Source organism: Meles meles, chromosome 21 (genome assembly GCF_922984935.1).
Source record: "Meles meles chromosome 21, mMelMel3.1 paternal haplotype, whole genome shotgun sequence".
NCBI classification, from domain to species: Eukaryota; Metazoa; Chordata; class Mammalia; order Carnivora; family Mustelidae; genus Meles; species Meles meles.
In genome coordinates, this window is record NC_060086.1 from 13675555 (window position 1) to 13694569 (window position 19015).

General features: G+C 51.8%; 1 protein-coding gene across 3 annotated transcripts in view; it reads right to left on the minus strand.

Moving 5' to 3' along the window:
* SDK1 (sidekick cell adhesion molecule 1) overlaps window positions 1-19015 on the minus strand; it is a 919871-nt gene that overhangs the window by 106448 nt on the left and 794408 nt on the right. For all 3 annotated transcript variants that reach the window (XM_045993982.1, XM_045993985.1, XM_045993983.1), the window contains 2 exons: window positions 2135-2244; window positions 411-561 (listed from right to left, as the gene is read on the minus strand). In XM_045993982.1, the coding sequence (XP_045849938.1) occupies window positions 411-561; window positions 2135-2244 (261 nt within the window). The remainder of the gene's footprint in view (window positions 1-410; window positions 562-2134; window positions 2245-19015) is intronic.

Consider the following 19015-nt stretch of genomic DNA (forward strand, 5'->3'; position numbering starts at 1 on the left):
AGTAACTCGGGCTGGGCATAATTTCTTTTAATACATTTTGGCTTAGTTTTGTGGGGAAAGGTTCTGAACAAATGTCAAGCCGCCTCTCCTACAAACACCGAGTGTTGGCTCCGCGCTCACCCAGCTTAAGGACTTACGGGTCCGGCCTGCGGCACCACTGGCTTCCCTCCCCCAGAGACTACTCCTCCAGTCCAAGAAGCCAGTGAGTAATGCTACTCATTAACAGGATCACCTGGGCTGGTCTGCGACCCAACACCGACTGTGAAATGCAATACTTTTTGGTTTAACGGAGAGATTAGCTCTGACTAGGACAAAGCCATGACTGAGACACCACTAAGCTCTGGCTTCACGAGCAGACCTGGATACTCCAGGCAACTGTCCCTGCAGCCAACTTCCGGCCCCCAACTCACCACCCAGCGGAGCCGCAAGCTTGTCTCGCTGGCCGTTCGCACGGTGACGCTGGTGGGGGCCGTATCAGGGGGGGCCTGCAGGGTCTGGATGACCCGGGATGACTGGCTGAAGGGGCTGGCACCGACGACGTTCACCTGCCTCATTCGAAACCTAGATGGAAAGCCGCGGACAGAGTTATTCTGCAGGAAAGAGAGAACAAAAACCCACCACCTTCTCAGGATGTTCTGCTGTGTGTCTATGTCATGAAGGCTGTCCCGAGGACGCCCTCTTTCTACTGGGTTTCATGAAAAATGCAAATTGCGTATTTGGCCCTTCCCACTAGAGTCTCCAAGGAATGGTAAATTTGTTCCAACGCAAAGATTTTAAATTCCCAAGCAAAGCATAACTGAATGGGTTACATGGCCAGAAATCTGTCAGCAGATGCCATTGGTTGACTTGTGTTTAGGGTAAGGCCGGGGATCAGAGGGCGAGGAGCCAAATGATGGCCTTGAGAGTCTGGTGTCGTTTCAATGAGCATGGGTGCCTGTACCCCATTTTCTGTTGGCTCGGGGGAGGCGCACTGGCCCCAGAACCCACACCCCAGGACTCGGACCCCATTGGTAACTGAGACCTGAGGCAAATCAGATTTGTCCCCATTTCCTTACCTACAGAATGAGGGTGGGGTGGACGTGCTTTAGAACCTCGGTTAATGTTTTTGGTTCTCTCTCCTCTATTTATTTGTACAATTACTTGGAATGAAACTTCTCCCCAGGAAACACACCCTGAGCACACATGCGCATTCACCACAGGGGCTGGGAGAGGATGGGGGTCTCCAATCACTGTTTCTGACCTTGGCCGTGATGATACAGCTGGTACCAGCTTCAAAGGGTAAGCTTGGAGCCCCCACAGCTCACTGTTTGAGAAATGTTTCTTTCTCTAAAAACAAGTGTACGGGGCCTTGATCCATCTGCTCTGATCTCAGGGAGGATGTCACAAGGAACAGAGGCTGAACAGCAGCTCTCATTAGGCATTGTTTTAAAAAGCTCTAATGTCGGTATTATACCAAAAGAAAATGTTCTTCACGAAGATGTAATGTCACCTTTTACTCTCTGAATTAGTCATTCTTAGTCTTTTACTCCCTGATCTTATGAACAATGACATTATCAAACCCAACATCTGGTGATAACTGGAAATTTCATCTCAGTCAATGATCTTACGGGAAGTTATAACGTCTCTAACGGCTTGTGATCACGCTACCCTTTGTTAAAGCCAAGGATTTACTGCCTGGATAGGTTTCAGGATCAAGAAGCGAAAGGTTACACGGCGTGTTAAGTGCTTGATTAGTGAGCCCCGCCACTCCTGCATCCCAGGAGGGGAAAGCAGAGAACGTTCCAGGGAAGACTGCTTTGTTTATGCACGCATGTTAATAGTCCCAAGTGGTTGTGGAGTTTGTGGGGAAAAGCCCCACCTCTCGGCTGCCCATGGCTCTTGCTATTGAGCCCAATGGAAGAGTGAGCCATTGCAGCTGGCACTGATGGCCAGAGCGCTGCGGAGCCAGCATCGGGTCTGCACCGGGAATAGTACTCAGTCATGCATCCTGCTCCTAAGGTTCAGTGGACTGTTAATTCCTCTTGGAAATGTCTCAGTTATATGCATGGAATCGGGTTTTGCTCTTCTGGGCTGAAGCCAACTGTTGGCATTGCTAGCCTTCCTCCTGTGGTGACTTATCACCTGCTGCTCTCACCTGTAATGAGTGTAAGGCGTAAGGTTTGGGATCTCCAACATCTGGGCGTCGGGCTCATTCTCCTCCTCGTAGAGGCTGACCCACTCCTCCTCATCACCGATGGCTCCAACCTATTGGGAAGATGATGCTCAGATGGGATTGATGAGCTGGGGCATGGAGATGGCCATGTACAAGACATGTGGCTACCTACGTGTCAGGTTGGGCACAGCCACGCGTGTCCCCCACATGGGCAGATAACTGGATCTTGCACACACACCCTCAACTAAGCCCTGGAGATATGGCTCCTGCTATTCCTGCCAAGGTCAGGACCTACCTAGAGGATGAAGTCTCTGGGAACAAACCCCCCAGGGCTAATCCACCATGGGAGAGGACCTCCCATGCCATCCTGCCCTTCCTCCTGGTTGACAGGTGAGGACTCAAAGAGAAGACCAGAGAGAAGACTTGGCCAGGATCCCACTTAGGGTCCAGAGCCATTTCTACCACACACTGACCAAGCAGACTCTGTCTCTCCCTGTTCCCACCCTGCCCATTTCTGTCCCAAACACACACCAAAGAACCAGCGCAGGCCTTGCACAGAGAAGGACTGGGCCCTGCCCTGGGAGCCAGACCAGCGGGCCAAGTCAAGAGAGTCATGAAGGGAGACAACATGACTTCATACTGGCCAGGAAAGCCCTAATTCTCCAGGCACGGGTGGCGTTCAGCAGGCCATGTGTCTCTGGGGGACCCGGCAGACGCGTGTGGAGGGAAGGCTGGGAGCGCAGAGGCGGTTTCAGGCCAAACAAGCGGGGTGAAGTGGGTCAGCCCAGGCCTCTTCGCTTTTAACGCTCCGTAAATATGTCAGATGACAGTGCAGAAATGTGCTCATTAAGTCTGTGGAGAGATCATTCGGCAAGTGGCCAGGTGGCTGGAGGACGGCTTAAGAATTTAAAGTCTTGGAACTGGAGAAAGAAAGGTTCAGGAGGGCCTGGAGGAGGCCAAGCGGACACAGAGCTGGGCCGCCCACCTCCTCCAGAAAGTTAAGTGCAAACTCGAAGCTCGGAACAGCCTGCACGGAAAGCACGGACACAGTCTGGCAGTTCCTCAGAAAGTTAGACGGAGGATGACCTTGCGGGCCAGTGAGTCTATGCCCAGGTGGACGCTGGGATGACCCCAAAGCTGGTCCTCTAGGGAGCATGCCAGCGCTTCTGTTCCTGGCGGCTCTCTTCACAGCAGCTACAGGGGAAGGCCTCATGAAGGCTGGTTGTGGGAGGCACAGAGGAACTCCATGATGCGTCCACAAGGAGTCCTAATCAGTGGGACGCAGGCACCTACAGCCTACGGCATGGGCGAACCTTGAAAACACGAGGCTAAGTGAAAGAAGCCAGACCCTAAAGGCCACGTTTATATGATTCCACTTCATAAAATTCACAGAATAGGTAAATCCAGAGTCAGACTGCAGATGGCAGGTGCCAGAGGCTGAAGGAGGAGGGAGCTGGGAGTCACTGCTTAATGGTACAGCATTTCCCTTCGGGGTGATGACCCCGAAACCAGGTAGACGTGGGGGTTGGGGAACGTCTGCAATCAGCATTGGCTCTGTGCCCAGCTCAGGGCAGAGCACGTGGCACACAGCAAATGGGACGGGTGGCTCAGTAGTTTCAGCATCTGCCTTGAGCTCAAGTCCTGATCCCAGGTCCTGGGATCGAACCCAAAATTGGGCTCCTCTCCTTGTGCACTCTCTGTCAAATAAATAAATTAAATAAACTTAAAAAGGAAGTATTAAAATGTGGGACGACTGGCCAGAACCATTTGGTAGAAAAGACCCGGAGATCAGAGTCCATGAGCAGCCGGGAGACAGAAAGCAGCGAGGCAGTTGAAGGGGGCAGCGAAATCAGAAAACGAAGCAGAAGCAGTTTCTACCACTGGCTGGTGGCGGGGGCACAAGGTGGCCAGCCTCCTCCAGTCCTCAGCCCTGAGACCCCCACCGGAGCCCGCAGACCCTCACTTCATAGACACAGAAATGAAGGAGGGAGAAAACAGACATAGATCAAGGCTCAATCCAGGTGGCAAGGAAGCATATCTTGGAGAACAGGAAGGCCAGGCCAGCCCCAGATACTACTGTGTGCCCCAAGGGCCCACGACGGCCACCTGCCTCCTCCATTGTGCCATGAAGTGGGAGAGGCCCAGCAGGGGAAACCAGCCAGCGTTGACCACGGCCTGGGTCCGTGCAACGCTGCTGGGCAGATGGAGATGAGTCCCCCTGCGGGTGTGACGTCAGGGCAGCGCACGAATGTCCACGCGGGAGCCCTGCGTGTGGCTCAGTGTCCAGCCTGCAGGAGATGCAGTGGGTGTCTGTGGGATGAAGGGCTGAGGCCGGTCTCAGCTCCATAGAGCTCACAAATGTCTTCTGAACCCTCAGCAGCGGGGTGGGGAGGTGGGGAGGGCGGGAGGGCTGGGACCACGTTCTCTGCTCAGTTAGCGCCACTCTAGACATGAACAAGATTTATGAAGCCCTTCAAGCCAAAATGCTAACAATTCAGCTGCCCTGTACTAAGCGGCGGGCCCTGCGGACAGGGCCTCACAGGAGGATCTGGTTGTTTCTGAGTCCCAGGTGACAGGGAGCTCCTCTGAGTGAAAGGGATCCCTGGGAGACTGAACCAGAGTGCCTGTACTCGTTCTTGGAAGACAAGTTTGGGGGGGGAAAAGGGAGAAAGAAAGAAGGAACTGAACTGCCAACTTCAGTTTCAGGGCAATCCGTTGAAGAGTTTTCATTTACTGCCAGATCCCAGGCCGAGAGGGCACAGGCAAGCGGGGTACTCGGGACACTGAGGGATGGAGGCGAGTGCCGGCCATGGGTACCTGCTCATAGCCATTGGGCACTGCGGCACCCGTGCTGCCTGATGCCTTCATGTCTTTACGTGTCTGTCTGCATGTGGGGGAAACCTGCATGCTGGGTGCTGCTTTTTGGCCAGATCTCCAGCCCAACCATGGAGCTCTCTTGTGCTTCTGCAAAGTCACTCCCCTCCCCTCCCCTCCTCTCTCCAGGTGCCCTAGCCTCACCCCTCCAACTGTGGTTGCTTTGTTTGAGCTCTTGGGGCAGAGGGATGTCCCCAGGTTAAGAAACAGCAGGGCTGGTGGTGGCAAGTGCTTGGCCTTGGACCCTGGCTGTTGGCATTCCACCTGCCTGGTTGCCTCCCTGGCCTAGAAGCATCCATCTGCTGGCCGGGTGGCTGCCCTGACCCCATGGCCTGGGAAGGAGGCTTTGCCAGTTCTCCACCCAGGCACGTGAGTGGAACGTGAATCAGTGCAGCTGATTGCTGCTGACTCCGCTGAGGCCGCATGCCGAGCCCTGTCAACCACAACAGCTGTGTGGCCAGGAGCACGGACCCAGGCCGTGGTCAACGCTGGCCGGTCTTCCCCTGCTGGGCCTCTCCCACTTCATGGGCACAATGGAGGAGGCAGGTGGCCGTCATGGGCCCTGGGGGCCCTGGGGTCTGCCATGGGGGTGGGGGGTGGGGGGTGGGGGTAATGGCCATGGGGTCAGGGCAGCCACCCAGCCAGCAGATGGATGCTTCTAGGCCAGGGAGGCAACCAGGCAGGTGGAATGCCTTTTGCTTACAGATGAGGGAACAAGCAAGTGTCTAGAACTGGTTCAGACAATACCAGACTCAAAGTACATGGGGTCCATGAATGAGGACTATGAGACAAGGTGGCCAAGTTAGAAGTAAGGCCAGCTATAAGAGCACGGCGATCATAACCTCTGGCATGCAGCTTTTCATCTCCTCTGCGGTCACACTGAACTTCATAGAGCCCGGCCAAATCATAAACAGTAAGATGAACATAATTATAGTCCTTAAGACAGATGAGCTGTAGGAGTCAGCACACTATGGCTGAGGGCCAAATCTGGCCCACCTCCTGTTGTTGTAAATAAAGTTTTATTGGAACATGGCCACACTCGTTGGTTTGTGTACCGCCTGCCAAAGGCTATTTCCATGCTCCCATGGCAGAGCCGTGTGGTTGTCACAGAGACCATCCGTCCGAAGGCCTGAAGTATTAACTGCCTGGCCCTTTACAGGAAGTTTGCCAGCCCCCGCTCCAGTGTTTCACCCACAGGACATGCAGCATTCCCTCTGCCTTGTTTCCGAGGTGTCTTGTCACATGTGTTCTCCCTTTCGTCCGCGTGAGACCCCCCAAGCAGGTTCAGGGTTTCACTCCTCTCCGTAGCCCTGGCATCTCCCCCAGGGTCCAGCCCAGGCTGTTGGCTCCATAGACGAAGGAACATGAGGGAACACGTGCACAGTTTCCAAAACTGGTATTGAAAATGGGTTGTCCTGCATTGAGCTCCAAAAGCAGATGATTACCAAAAATATAATTTTACTTACGGACCTCTGAAGGGGGGATGGGATGCTTACATTTCTATAATAAAAGGTTTACATTCTGATCTAAAGCAACCAGAATTCTTCTTAGTGACAAACAGAAGTCTTTTTAACACTTGCTGGGCTCCTCTGGCTCTCTAGTTAGATTTCAAAACCGTCATGATGGAGTGTTCCAGAAGTAACTGGCTGTTCACTAATGATGCACCGGACATAAAGTGTGGCAGAGCTCTTTACAGATGAAACAAATCAGAGCTCCATGGGGAAGCTGGGATTTTGACGGGTTTTTTCTTCTGCTGCTTCTTTTAAAGCTAACAAACAGCACTTTACAATACTTAACACAAAAGCAGAAATGCCACACATTTCAAATGCCGCGCATCAGGGGGTGGTCCTTAGGACCCATTAGGAAGCTACTGTCCTTCTTAAAGCCCCAGGACTTGCTGCCCTGCACACATTCCTCCCTGAGGGTTCCGACAGGCACATCTGCTTGGCTGGGAGGGTGGGCTCTTTTGGACACAGGTACTCATTTAATACCTGGGGGGGGGGGGCATCCCAGACCACCCCTGGCCCTTGCCAAGTAGGTTTTTCCACCAGAGCTGGATTTGTCTGTCCTAGGAAAGCCTCTGCTGACAGCAGGGCCTCCAAGGAGTCGCAGGGAAGCCAGCCTTCCCCGGGGCAGGACCTCCAACACCCCGCCGAGGTCCCGATGGCTACGAGGTGAGTGGCTACTCAGAGGACGGTCATTAACCTCAGCTCATGAAAGGTAGCCGCAGATGGAGAGGGAACACAGGAACCTGCATCTGTGCTGGGAGAGGAGGGAGGACGGAGCTGGGCAGGCGGGAGGAGACAGCTCTCCTTTCATCCAGGGCTAGGAGAGGGAAAAAAGACTCTCCAAGAATTCATTCCATGGAACCCTGCCAAGCCAAGTGCACCCTGCTGGCTGAAACTCTGGTGTCAGCAGGAAAACTTGCAAGTCAAGCAACTTCCACACTTCCCGAGTCCCCTCTTGTTCTGAGTGCTGTCCCCAGCGCCCCTGCCAAATGAAGCCCACCAGTGAGGATGGGGGACAGACGGGGCCTCTCCGCATGGTGCCGCTGGCAGGTCATGCACAACTAGGAAGGGGCTGAGGCCTTAGCGAGGTCCAAGGCCAGTTCTCCAAAAGGCCCCACAGTCATGGGGGGATTGTCTGCACATCTGACCAAGGAGGGTTTGTCCTTTGCAACAACCCAAGCCATGTTTCCCAGGCTTCTCTCCCGTTCACAGCTGGGCTTGCTGGTTATTTATTCTTTCCTAATTGTTTAACATCCTCTCTATCTTCAGACTCAGGAGGATTGGGAAATGACGGTTGGGTCTTCTACCATGTGGGGCATCAAGAGCATTGGGTTCTCCTGGCCTCCTCTGGCCTTCCAGCTGTTTCCTCTCCTTTGCCTCCAGTGACCCCAAAATGAAATCTCCCTGCGGGTCTGTTCTGGCCCTCCTCCTCTGTCTCCCTCGGCATTGCTCTCCTTCCTCCTGGCGTTTGCTGTACCTCCACAGAGGGCTTGGACCCTTGTATGTGGCCTTCACTCCTACTGACCGCCAGTTGGACTAGATAAGTTCTGGCCATCTCTGAGTGAGTGCCTCGGACCCCACAGACCTGCAAGGGTCCCTGTTCTCTCCCTGCCAGGATGCACCCCTGTCTGGGTTCCTGCCATCTGGTCAAAATACTGCAGCCCTCTGTCATCAAGGATAGAAAACCTGGAGCCCCATCTTGGTGCCCCTGTTCTGCACCATGCTGGCGGCCCCCACTGCTTCTCACAGCGGTCTGACTCCAGTGATGCGACCCTGGTTTAGAAGCTCCTGACCTGTTGTTTGAATGACTTTGATAGTCTCGCTCAGTGAGTTAAACACAGAAGAGAGACTTGGTTATAAAAGACCGAAGGTCCAGGCCGCTGACCACTGCCTGTAGGATCCATAGGCCTGGTGAGTCAATGGCCTGGTGATTTGCCTCCCTGACTGGCTGTTGGAAAGCCGCCAGTCTAACGGCACCCTGACTTGCACCTCCGGGAAGGAGCCCCCTCCCCGCCAGTCACCTTGCACAGCACACCTGCTTGTGTCCCTCAGGTACAGGCCCCAGAATGTTGTGAGCCTTGGCTGCTGCAGCCATAAAGGTGGATTGGGCATGGGGGCAAGGTCTTCCCTGCTGCCCCACACTCCAGGCTGTCCCTAGCCTCAGCTGTGCTCCTGTAACCCAGTCCTTTCTGTCTCACCTCCCCCAGGCTCTCCAGGTCTCTCCCACTTTACACACAGTCCCCAAATGCATCCCATCCAAAAAATCCTTCTAGAGACAGTTTTTCCACGAAGTGCTCCCCTCCCGCAAAGAGGCTTCTCCCATAGGCCCTCTGTGCACTCCTGACAATCCCTGTCCGGGAGCCTGGGTTGTGAGCATGGCTGCTTCAAGGCTGGGGGCCCCTTCCTCCTGTAGTGTCCCAGCTGCGGTGGGGATGATGAGCTGCTGTCCCCAGCACCTGCCCCTGCTTATCTCTGAAGTGCAAGTGGCCTTCTCTGCGTCTGTCCCTTCTCGCCCATCAGATCCAACCCATCCCAAGGACAAACAGGAAATGCCCACACCTCCCTGTGCTGCTTCCCAAGATGCCGAAATGCCAGTGAGGACTTGGGCCCCATTGTGCTCGGAGTGGGGCCTGAGGGGAATGGCAGGGCAGGCACGGGGCCAGGAGAACGGCCTGCTACCTGCTGCCTGCTGCCTGCTTTGTGATGCCAGGACCTCGGCCTTGCCTGTGAAGCGAGGACAGCAATGACATCCCCTAAATGTCACCAGGAGACTCTGACAGGACGGGAGGTGTGAAGGGCAGGGGATACCCGGATGCATGGCACTGTGCCGTCATATCCCTTGGGCAGAAACTAATCAGGCCATTCCTATGAGCTCCAGCTTGCCTTCCTGTCTTCCGTCCCGCCTGCTCACACACCCACTCCGGAGCCGCCCTGCCTTCCCTCCCGCAGATACACCCGCCACGCTTCCAGTGTCCCTGATGTCTGGAGTTCTGCTGGCCCTGGAGGACTCAGCCTACGGCTCACCTGTGATGCACTTTGCAAATGTAGAACACCGACCCAGAGCCCACACTACAACCCTCCTCCCCGGGGCTCTAGAGCTTTGGGCCACCATCCCCCCATCCAGTCCCCCAGGGCCGGGAACCACACAAACATTATGCCCTAGAGCCACTGGAATTACTCCAACTAGCCATCCTGAGCCTGCTCACCCTGCCTAACCCGCTCTTTCCAGAGGAACCCTCGAGAAGGCTCTCGCCCACGGTGCGGCCTCCCTCTGCCTGCTGACTGGCCCTGCTGCCTCCCCGCGTGAAATCCCATGTGCCCTCCTCTGCAAATTGTGAGTAGGACTCTATTCGCGGTGAGTCAACTCCTGACCTGTTGGCCTCACCCCGCCTGAATAAAAACAGAATTTTGGTTCTACAACAGTAGGACACACGCAACTTTGTGACTCTACCTTTCATGCCACTGTGCTCCTGGCTCCAGCGTCCTCCTCCCTAAGGCCTACTCACCCTGCCTCGTCCCACGGCAACCTCACATCCACAGGAGCCTTCCTTGGCTGCTCCGGCCGGGCCCCTGCTTGCTTTCGGGCTCCCTTCCAGCAGCAGGTGGATCTGTATCGGCCAGACTCCAGGTCAGCCATCCCTCCCACATCACCCAGACTGGGAGGCTCTGGAGCTCTTTATAATCTGGCACTGGGCACGAGCCCCCAGACCTGTAACACTGCAGGTGCTTAAGAAATGTTTGCAGGGTGAATGGGTGACTGAGCGGAACAGATACAAAACCCGACGACCGGAAAAATGAAACACGGGTGAACCTAAACATCTACCATGAGAATTACGATGAGGGATGCTGAGCGGTCCTCAAAAAGAATAGGAAAATATTTCTCTTACAGGACACTTAATTCGGTTTGACAGTTGTGACTTAGCTATACGTCGACCTCCATTTCCTGAAAATGACATTTGTGGTAAAATGTTTCCCTCGGACCAACCCGCATTGTCCCTTGCCCTACAGTATTTTCGGCTCTGCGGTATTTTTTAAAGTCCCATAGGAGGACACAGAAGGATCTAATAGACTAATGAACAAGAAGGCCAGTTCAAACCGTTCATCTTCCATAGATTTTCCACACTGGTCAAGAAATAAAAGAGAAGAGTCATTGTCAGGGTGTTATTAAGCACAGTCAAGCAGACACTAAACATTTTGAAAAATCCGAGCGTGTACGCTGCCGCTGCCTCTCACTGTGGCACCCGGACACTTAGGCAGAGGTGTTGTCCCTCTTATCCAGGTGACAGAGTCATCGCTGAAGGAGCCAGAGAGCGGGTGACAGCCTTCCTTTGCATACTCCACAGGCTATTCAGAAATAAAGTCGCTCTTTTTCTTCCGATTACGACAAAGCAATTCCACCACAGTCAGAGCTCATGACAGTTGACATGCTGACAGATACTGATGAAGAGGGCCACCGACAGCCCTAACCTCCCTCCGCGATGAGGGAAAGGGGAGAGAGAATTAGTGATCAGAAGTTCCCACCTGCAGATCTTGAAGTGATGAGGCAAAAAATGTCTGGCCTCTGTCGCTGCAGGAGACAGAACACACTGGAAAGCCTTTCTGATGTCAGTGGTGACAGGAGCAGGTGGACCGATAAATAAGGAAAGGAAACGTTTTGAAAGCATGGAAAACTCTGTTCCTAGAGTTTGGGCACCCTTCTTCCACGTTGCAGGCCCTGTTCTGCCCAGCCCAGGACAGATGAGGTCCCGGTCTCACCAGGCTTACGTTCCAAGGAGACTCTGTAGCCAGTGGAGAAGAGCCTTTCTGTGACTAGGAGAAGAAGCTGGAGAACTCCCAGCCCTCCTGGATCGTCTGCCTCCTGAGCAGGTGGGACATCAGCGAGCTGGGGGCCCAGGCTGGCCCACGCCCTCCAGGCCAGGTAAAGCCTCCAAGCCCAGAGTGCCGCTGGGGATGCTCCCTGCCATGCAGAGCCCTTGACATCCCAGGGAGAGCTGGACTTGACATTTTTCAAGCTGTGGGATTTGGGTTCTGTGTGAGTGAGTTCTAAGTACCTCCAGCTTGACTTTCAGCTGACACTCTGGGCGCTTGAGCCTGGCTGGCATCCAGCCCTGGGAGCCTGGGCCTCTTCCCAAGGGGCATGGCCTACCATCACGGGGACACTCACCCGTACTTGGCTCTCTGAGCCGGAGCAGATCCTGCCCTGAACTGGCTTGACTTTCCAGGTGTTTCTGGGTGTGGCCCTACAGCCTCCCCAGGAAAGCAGCCTCTCCTCAAACGCTTGCCTTGACCTTATTATTTTTATCACGAGGTTCCATTTATTAAATGCTTGATATGTGTGGGTCCCATGCTAGAGCTTTCAATGCCCCGTTCTTCCCACTGCACGTCCCGGTGTGTGTGGTCTTTGCTCTCTGCCAGCCACTGGGAGCCCATGGACCCTCCCACACCCAGTGGCCTTAAGGCCAGCTCTGCACAAATGTCCCTAGGGGCCCCCTTTTGGGGGCTGTGCTTTCCTGCTCAGTCTGTCGCTTTCCAGCCTTGTCTGGGGCTGAATGGACCACAGGGGTCCTCGCCAGTCACATCCATCCTGCAAAGGTCAAAGGCAAAGCTTCTGCCGTGAGTATCTTATTGCAAGAAACCTCAGATCTCTTGGCATCCAGATTTCCAAATTTGCTCGTTAACACTGATGGATTCTTAGAGGGCAAGAAATCACTGAAAATAGTATACAGGCAAGTGGACAGTTTTGAGCAACAGTTTCGGGGAGCTGAATTTGCACACCTCCTACTTCAAACACAAGGTCTTCGTAACTTCAGTCTCTTCGGAAGTCGACAACCGTTTGCTCCCCGCTGGAAGGCTGGGACATGAGTGTCTCCCTATCCATCAGAGGCACGGCTGCTTTTCCCTGAGGCTCCAGATTGGCGCAGGACGGAGGCACAGGGAGTGGACAAAAGTGCAGAACGGAGACAAATCCAGCTGAAGGGAGCAGAGGAGAGCCACGGTTCTAGAATTCTCGGGCTTCACACTTGGCTTTAAAGCCCTGGCAACCTGGGCATGAAGGGAAACACCCAGGCTGTACAGGCTTCTACCTGGAAGAGGAGAAATGAGATACACTGGTCCACCTGGACACCTGCCCCGCGGCTTACCGCCAGGAGAAGTTCACTGCGAGAGGCCACACTCACAGGTGGGCGTCCAGCACCCAGAAAAGAAAACAAAGCCTGGCCATCTGTTCATCAGCCTGCAATCCAGTCCCTCGGTGGGAAGTGCCCTGGGAAGTAGAGAACGTCGCTTGGCACCTCTACTTCTTCCAGGAACACCGTGGACGGGGTGCCACCCTGGGCATCTGGGGTGCCCCGACCTGCTCCATCCCTACTGCTCTTTAGTCACAGAGACCGCAGTTGGCAGACTGGTGCTTTATGAGCCCATGACGCTCTCTGAAACAAGTCCTTTTAAGAAAATGGTGCTATTATGCACAAACAAGCAGTAAGAGGGCTTTTCTTCCCCTTCCCGTTTTTGGAATGGAAACAGTTTTATCTGCACCGCTGGTACCTTCATTACAGGAAACCTGCTCCAAGCAGCCTTTGGAGGAGACTCGATGTTATTTCGGTTGTTAGAGCACAGTGAATGGCTGCAGACGGCAGGGGTTTATGGAGGGACCGAGAAGGCAAACAGGAGCGGCAAATGAAAACATAAAACATTTGCATTCTCCCCGTCTATGTGCACCATAAAAATGCAGGAGGACAGGTTTTGCTCACCTACAGTCAGAGGTTACTAATTAAACAAAGCATTACTGAGCTAGAAATGCCTATAAAAGCTGCTTTCTAGAACTTTAACCTACATCTGAGCGTTGGCTTACTATAGGGCCTGGCAACGCGCTCCTTCGAGGATTAGGGTCTTTTCTTCCATAATTCTCTGGAGAGAATGCTGAGTGTGATACAACCTTCCTTGTGCGCTTTCAAAGCAGTCAGAATTTAAAGGAAACTTTTCTGCAAAGATGATGTGATTGAGAAGTGGATCAAAGGGAAGAAAATACCAGTATCCTGTCACGAAGTGTTTGGTAGGAGCCAAATCCTCACACCTACAGGGCCACTTGGTCATTGCCTGTCCCAACTGATGTTCACAGCTCCTGGAGATGGGGTGCAGACATTGTCTTCTTCCTGGGCCTCCACCAACCCCCAAACCAGGGTGGTTCCTTCTTTCTGCATTTTGCCGGCACCCCGGGCTCACTCTGAAATCAACCCCTGCTTTCAAGTGTGATGAGTTGTCAGATGGCCGACTCCTCACCAGCCCTGGTGCTCTGGCCTCTTACTCCTCTCTGAACTCTGGCTCGTGGCCAGGCACAGGGCAAGAGAACGCTGGAGTCTTATGGCATAGAAAGCCTGGGTTCAGCTTGTATTCACACAAAGAGAATTAGGTCAGGAATATTCCAGAGGCTTTGCCTACCCCACTGACAGTCTCCAGGGCCTCGTTGCTCTGAGTTTAGGAATGTTGGAGCCTGACTTGACCATGGAACCCACCGAGATATTCTCAGAGAAGTAGCTGGTAAGCTGAAGGGAGGCTTCACAGGGGGAACTCGACACGGGCGAATCATATACACGGAGGTCGGGGACACAGCTACTGCGGCCCAGAGCGGATTTCATTTGTACAGAACCTCATGCTTAGAGATAGCAAAGGCGTGCTCATTTTAGATCAGAAATATGACAAAGTGTTCTAATTCTCTCGCAACCCCTCAGAGGAGGTACGACTATCCCTGCTTCACAGCCCAAGAGCCTGAGCTGCATGGCTTGCTTGTGGTTGTGCAGCTGGAACGTGGCAGAACTGGGGTTCAAGGTTCATTCAAGGCCATTTGCCCTCATGTCACTGAGTGCTTCATCTGGGTACCAGGTAGCCTCAGGGAACTTGTCTGTGGCCTTTCCTGGGAGATGAGTCAGACGGTGATCCATGGATAGTGGCAAATGCCCAGGAGGGGGAAGTATGGGGTTTCCTAAAAGATCTCACAGCCAGAGTCCTGGCAGTAGGAGTGGGAAGAGGGGCTGCAGACCTGCCCTTCCCCTGGATGAGGCCTGTGGGCACTGGCAGGCGACGTGGGTGGGTTAGGGGTACATTCCACCAGGACTTTGTAGAGAAGTAGCAGCGGAGTGTCTGCCAAGGCATTGAAAGAAACGCCCTTTGTGGATTTTTAAAGGCATACCTTTAAAGGTACCAATATGTCTTCGAGATTAGTAGGAACAGGTTACAAAAAGAAAAGCAGGATTAGTTCAGCCAAAAGAAAAAAAAAAGGCTATTCATCCTAACCTTTGCCACATCATCATGAAATTTCCCGGGGATAACTAAGTATATGATTGAAAACAGGTCCAACATGTTCAACCCAAACTGAATGGACTAGGACAATAGAAACCAGGATTGCAGTCTGTTGAAGGAGTCAATCCAGAAGTTTGAGGAAAAGGGCATTTTTCATGTGGCCCAACAGTCACTGGAAAAGGCCGCACCAGCTCTTTTGGAGCTGGGGGCTTCCAACATACCACGTGGTGAAATGCCCATGGCTTGTCTTCTGTCTTCTTCTTGGCCATGACTCTGTCCAAAGGAGCCTGGGAAAAGTCTATAATCCTTACCTTCTGGGCTTTGGAACAGAGCTTCTGTTTATAGATGGCTGTTTACTCTCTAGGAACATTTAAACACAAATCATCCAGATAATGAGCTTCAGGATGAAAAATTCTCTTTGGATTTTCAACTATTTACACCACTATTGGAGTTTTTAGTCTTGCTGAGTTAATTTTAAAATACTTTGGAGAGAATAGCTATAAGGGACCTCCAGTTCAAGCAATATGGCAGACAAGATAAACTTTAAGCTTAGCCTCCTGCCCCAAAGCCAGAGCAGTGCTGGATAGGCATGATGGATGTCTTCTCAGATGCCTGCCTGAGCACTGGGGAACAAGGGATGTCTCTCGAGACCGACGTGAGTGGGAGTGAAGCTGTAGTCAAACCCACCTCGAAATCTAAGTGAGCACTGCCTGTGGGAGAAGGTGCTTATAATAATCACAGCCTCTGGGTGCAGAGAGAAACACAGTGGACTTGAAATAGGGACATAATCACAAGTGTGACTGGCTCAGAATTAAGACATAATGATTAACTTAAGATTTTGGTGACTTCAAATTGCATGGTACAATTTTTAGGGCAGCTGGTGGGGGAAGGTGGGGGAAGGTGGGGGGTGGGGTCAGGGCCCATTGCAAAGGTGTCCTAGCAGGTGGTAGCCCCCTCAGGTGGGAGGACTGCCCACTTACAGGGGGATTTGGCAAATCCATAAATAACCAAGGTGAGTGAGAGCCAAAGAAAGGCTAGTATGAACGTGGAAAGGGGCGGCTTGCACAAACAGGTGCTACTGAAGTATATTTGAAGGTGCTGGTATGAACTAGTGATTGCCGGTGTATGTAGACAGGTACAGAAAGAGACCGAGGTGGAGACATGTGTGTGCCCGAGGGTGTGTATTTCCTAGCTCCGTGCACTGGAGGAGGCCTGGACATCCAGGGGCAGTGAGCGCATCTAGTGGCCAGATCTTGGTTTCTAAATACCACTCTCCACTGAAAGGACCCAAGGGTCCTTGGAGAAATGGATGAAAACAGAGCAGCAAGAAGAAGAGGAGCCTAGAGTACTTTGTTGTGCCGGAAGGCAAGGGTGTGCTTAGAGTAATGGAGGCATGTGAGGAGAACACGAAAACCAGGTGGGAGGGCCAAAGGCAGGAGGGTCAGAGCACCAACGGAAATAATGATAGCAGTGGATGAGAATCTGTTAAGTAAGATAGGGATCCATGTGTCTACACTGATATCAACAAATAAATGAAAAAATAAATGGGAAGAGAAAAATTGTCTCCTGCAGTAAAGTCCAAACAATAAACACAGAAGAAATGACTGAATTAGAAAGGTTGCTATTTGGCGCCCTCATTGTAGTAATTACTTCAGGCAAGAAATTTCAGTGGATGACAAAACTAGTGGATGTGAGTGGGAAGGGGAATGAGATTTTCAAGGGTCTCAAAGTACCTGCCCACAGAAGACTTACAATCTGTGAAGCAAAGGAAAGCAGCTCTACCTGGCAGACGCCATTTTAACCATGTGAGCAAAATTAACTCCACCAGTCATGGGGCCCGTCTATGTCTTATTCAGCCCAACAGGATGCAGAGGGAAGAGCCCAACATCACTTCTGTGACATTCTGACCAAAAATGGGTGACCTGGCTCTAAGAAATGTACAAGTCAAATTGAGGGGTCTTCCAGGAAACGAATGGCCTATCACCCTCAAAATCATTAATCACCCACAAAATCAAGGACTGGCCGGGGAACTAATCCAGGTTGAAGGAGACTGGAGAGATGGGACAACCCCAGTGGCAGTGTGTCACCTTGGGCTGGATCCTTTTCCCACTGAGGACACGTTGGGCCAACTGACCAAACTTGCACGGGGTCTCTGAGTGAAGGGAGCTTTCTGTAGTATTCTTATGACTTTTCTGTAATTTTGAAATACTCTCGAGGTGAAAGGCAAACATGAACTTCAGGGAAATCTCAAACTCCCGCTAGAACATTTAACCACTGGTTGCAAGCCAAGTCGTGGTGAGCACAGCAGCCTGGGGCACACACCTGGGGAGTCTGTGTCACTGCAGGCACCGCACCAAGGACCTGCACCACCTGGAACACTCTCACACAGGCCTAGGGGGAGCATGAGCCCTGGGGAAAGGCACAGAGCCTGCCCAGACCGGGTTCCCCTGTAGAACTGGAGCCTTTAAACCCACGGGAGGAGACATGGAGATGCAAGATCCCTATGCCCTGCTCAGAGACCCAGCACCCAGAGTCCCTACAGTGGGACCAGCACAACAGGGACCGTGGCTCTTTAATCCACTGTGCCACCTGGTAGTTCTCACCCACAGGACAATGTTCCACCCCATCCCACTTGCTAAAGCTCAGGCAGGATTGGGAAACCCAGAGTGTCTTCGGAAGATGCCCTTGAGGCTCCTGGTCTGTGTCCAAGTTCTGTGCCAACAGCCCCACCTCTTACCCTGCCTGGAGGGCACTCAAATCTTTGCTTATGAAAACTAATGAGAAAATAAACTATTGATCTTAAAAGCCAAACCAACAACCAGAAAAGTCCAAGTTCACTTACAAACATGAAAACAACAATTTCAGCTGTAAACTAAAGCAAACAAAAGAGCCATCATGATCAAGCTCTGTTTATCCTAGGAACACTGCAATGGTTGGACACTAGAGTATCAATATGCATCATCTTACCAACAGATGATGGAAGAAACACCATGAACGACTCAACAAACACAAAGTAATACTTTGATAAAAATAAACATCAATGATTTTTTCAAAATCCTAAAACAAACAAAACCCCCCCAACTCCTAGCAATCAGGATTAGAAAAGAGTTGTCTTAACCTGATGCAGGCTAGGCATAAAAACAAAAAACATACCACAAATGTTGTAAATGTCATAATTGATAAAACCTTAACAGAATTTCTTGAAAGTTAGTAATGAAACAACCACTGTGCTGTCACTGTTCCTGCTCAATGCGCTACTGGAGGACCTTGCCCTCCCATCAAGAATACAGACTAACTATGTTAAAAGAAACAAAGAAAGAGAAACAGAGGATTTCAAACGAAGAGAAAAAGCAGTCATGATTAACGGACAATAGGACTTCTTTGTAGAACACTAGGGTAGAATTAATAAAGTAAGAAGAGAATTCTCAAGAGTTTTCAGGCAACGACCCCATCCAATAAGGTCGAGAGGAAGCTTAGTGCCAGTCATTAAAATAAGAAAAACATTTAAAAATCAATTGTGATCCTATATGCCAGCAGAATGTCAGAATATATAATTAAAATTATACACACATTAATTAACCTTCATGGTGATCTTGCAAGTACTACTACTGAGCCCATTTCACAGATGAGGAGATTAAGGCTCACAAAGAACTAAAGAAGTATGCCCAGGATTGCAGAGCAGGGAAAGAGGGGGGCAAGGCAAAGGGGGCATAGGTCTGCTTGAGGCAAAGCCCATACCCCTTCTATCAGTTTTTGAGGCATGCTGATGGCCCCTGACTTTTCCTATATTTTTCAGAATGAAGTAAGGGTAGGGAGAGATAGCCCAGTGCTTTTGCCAAGAAGAAAACAGCTGACAAAAGTAGATTTAAGCAAATAGAAAGGGTATACGTGTCATATTCCTGGATAGAAGACTCACCATCCTAGGACGTCAACAAGAGTAGCCAGACAAATCCTAAGCACGGCAAGGGCAGGGGGCGGGTGTGTGTGGTGGTGAGGGTCAGGAAGACCTTACCAGATATGAAAAACACATTTTAAAGCCTCTATAATTAAAAAAATGTGGCATTTGTGCGTGAGTAACCAGTCTAATAGAACAGAATAAAAAGTTCAGAAATAAACCCAAGTGCCTTTGGGAATCTAACATTATAAATCAGGAAGAGGGAAAAAATGGGACTTTTTATTAAATGGC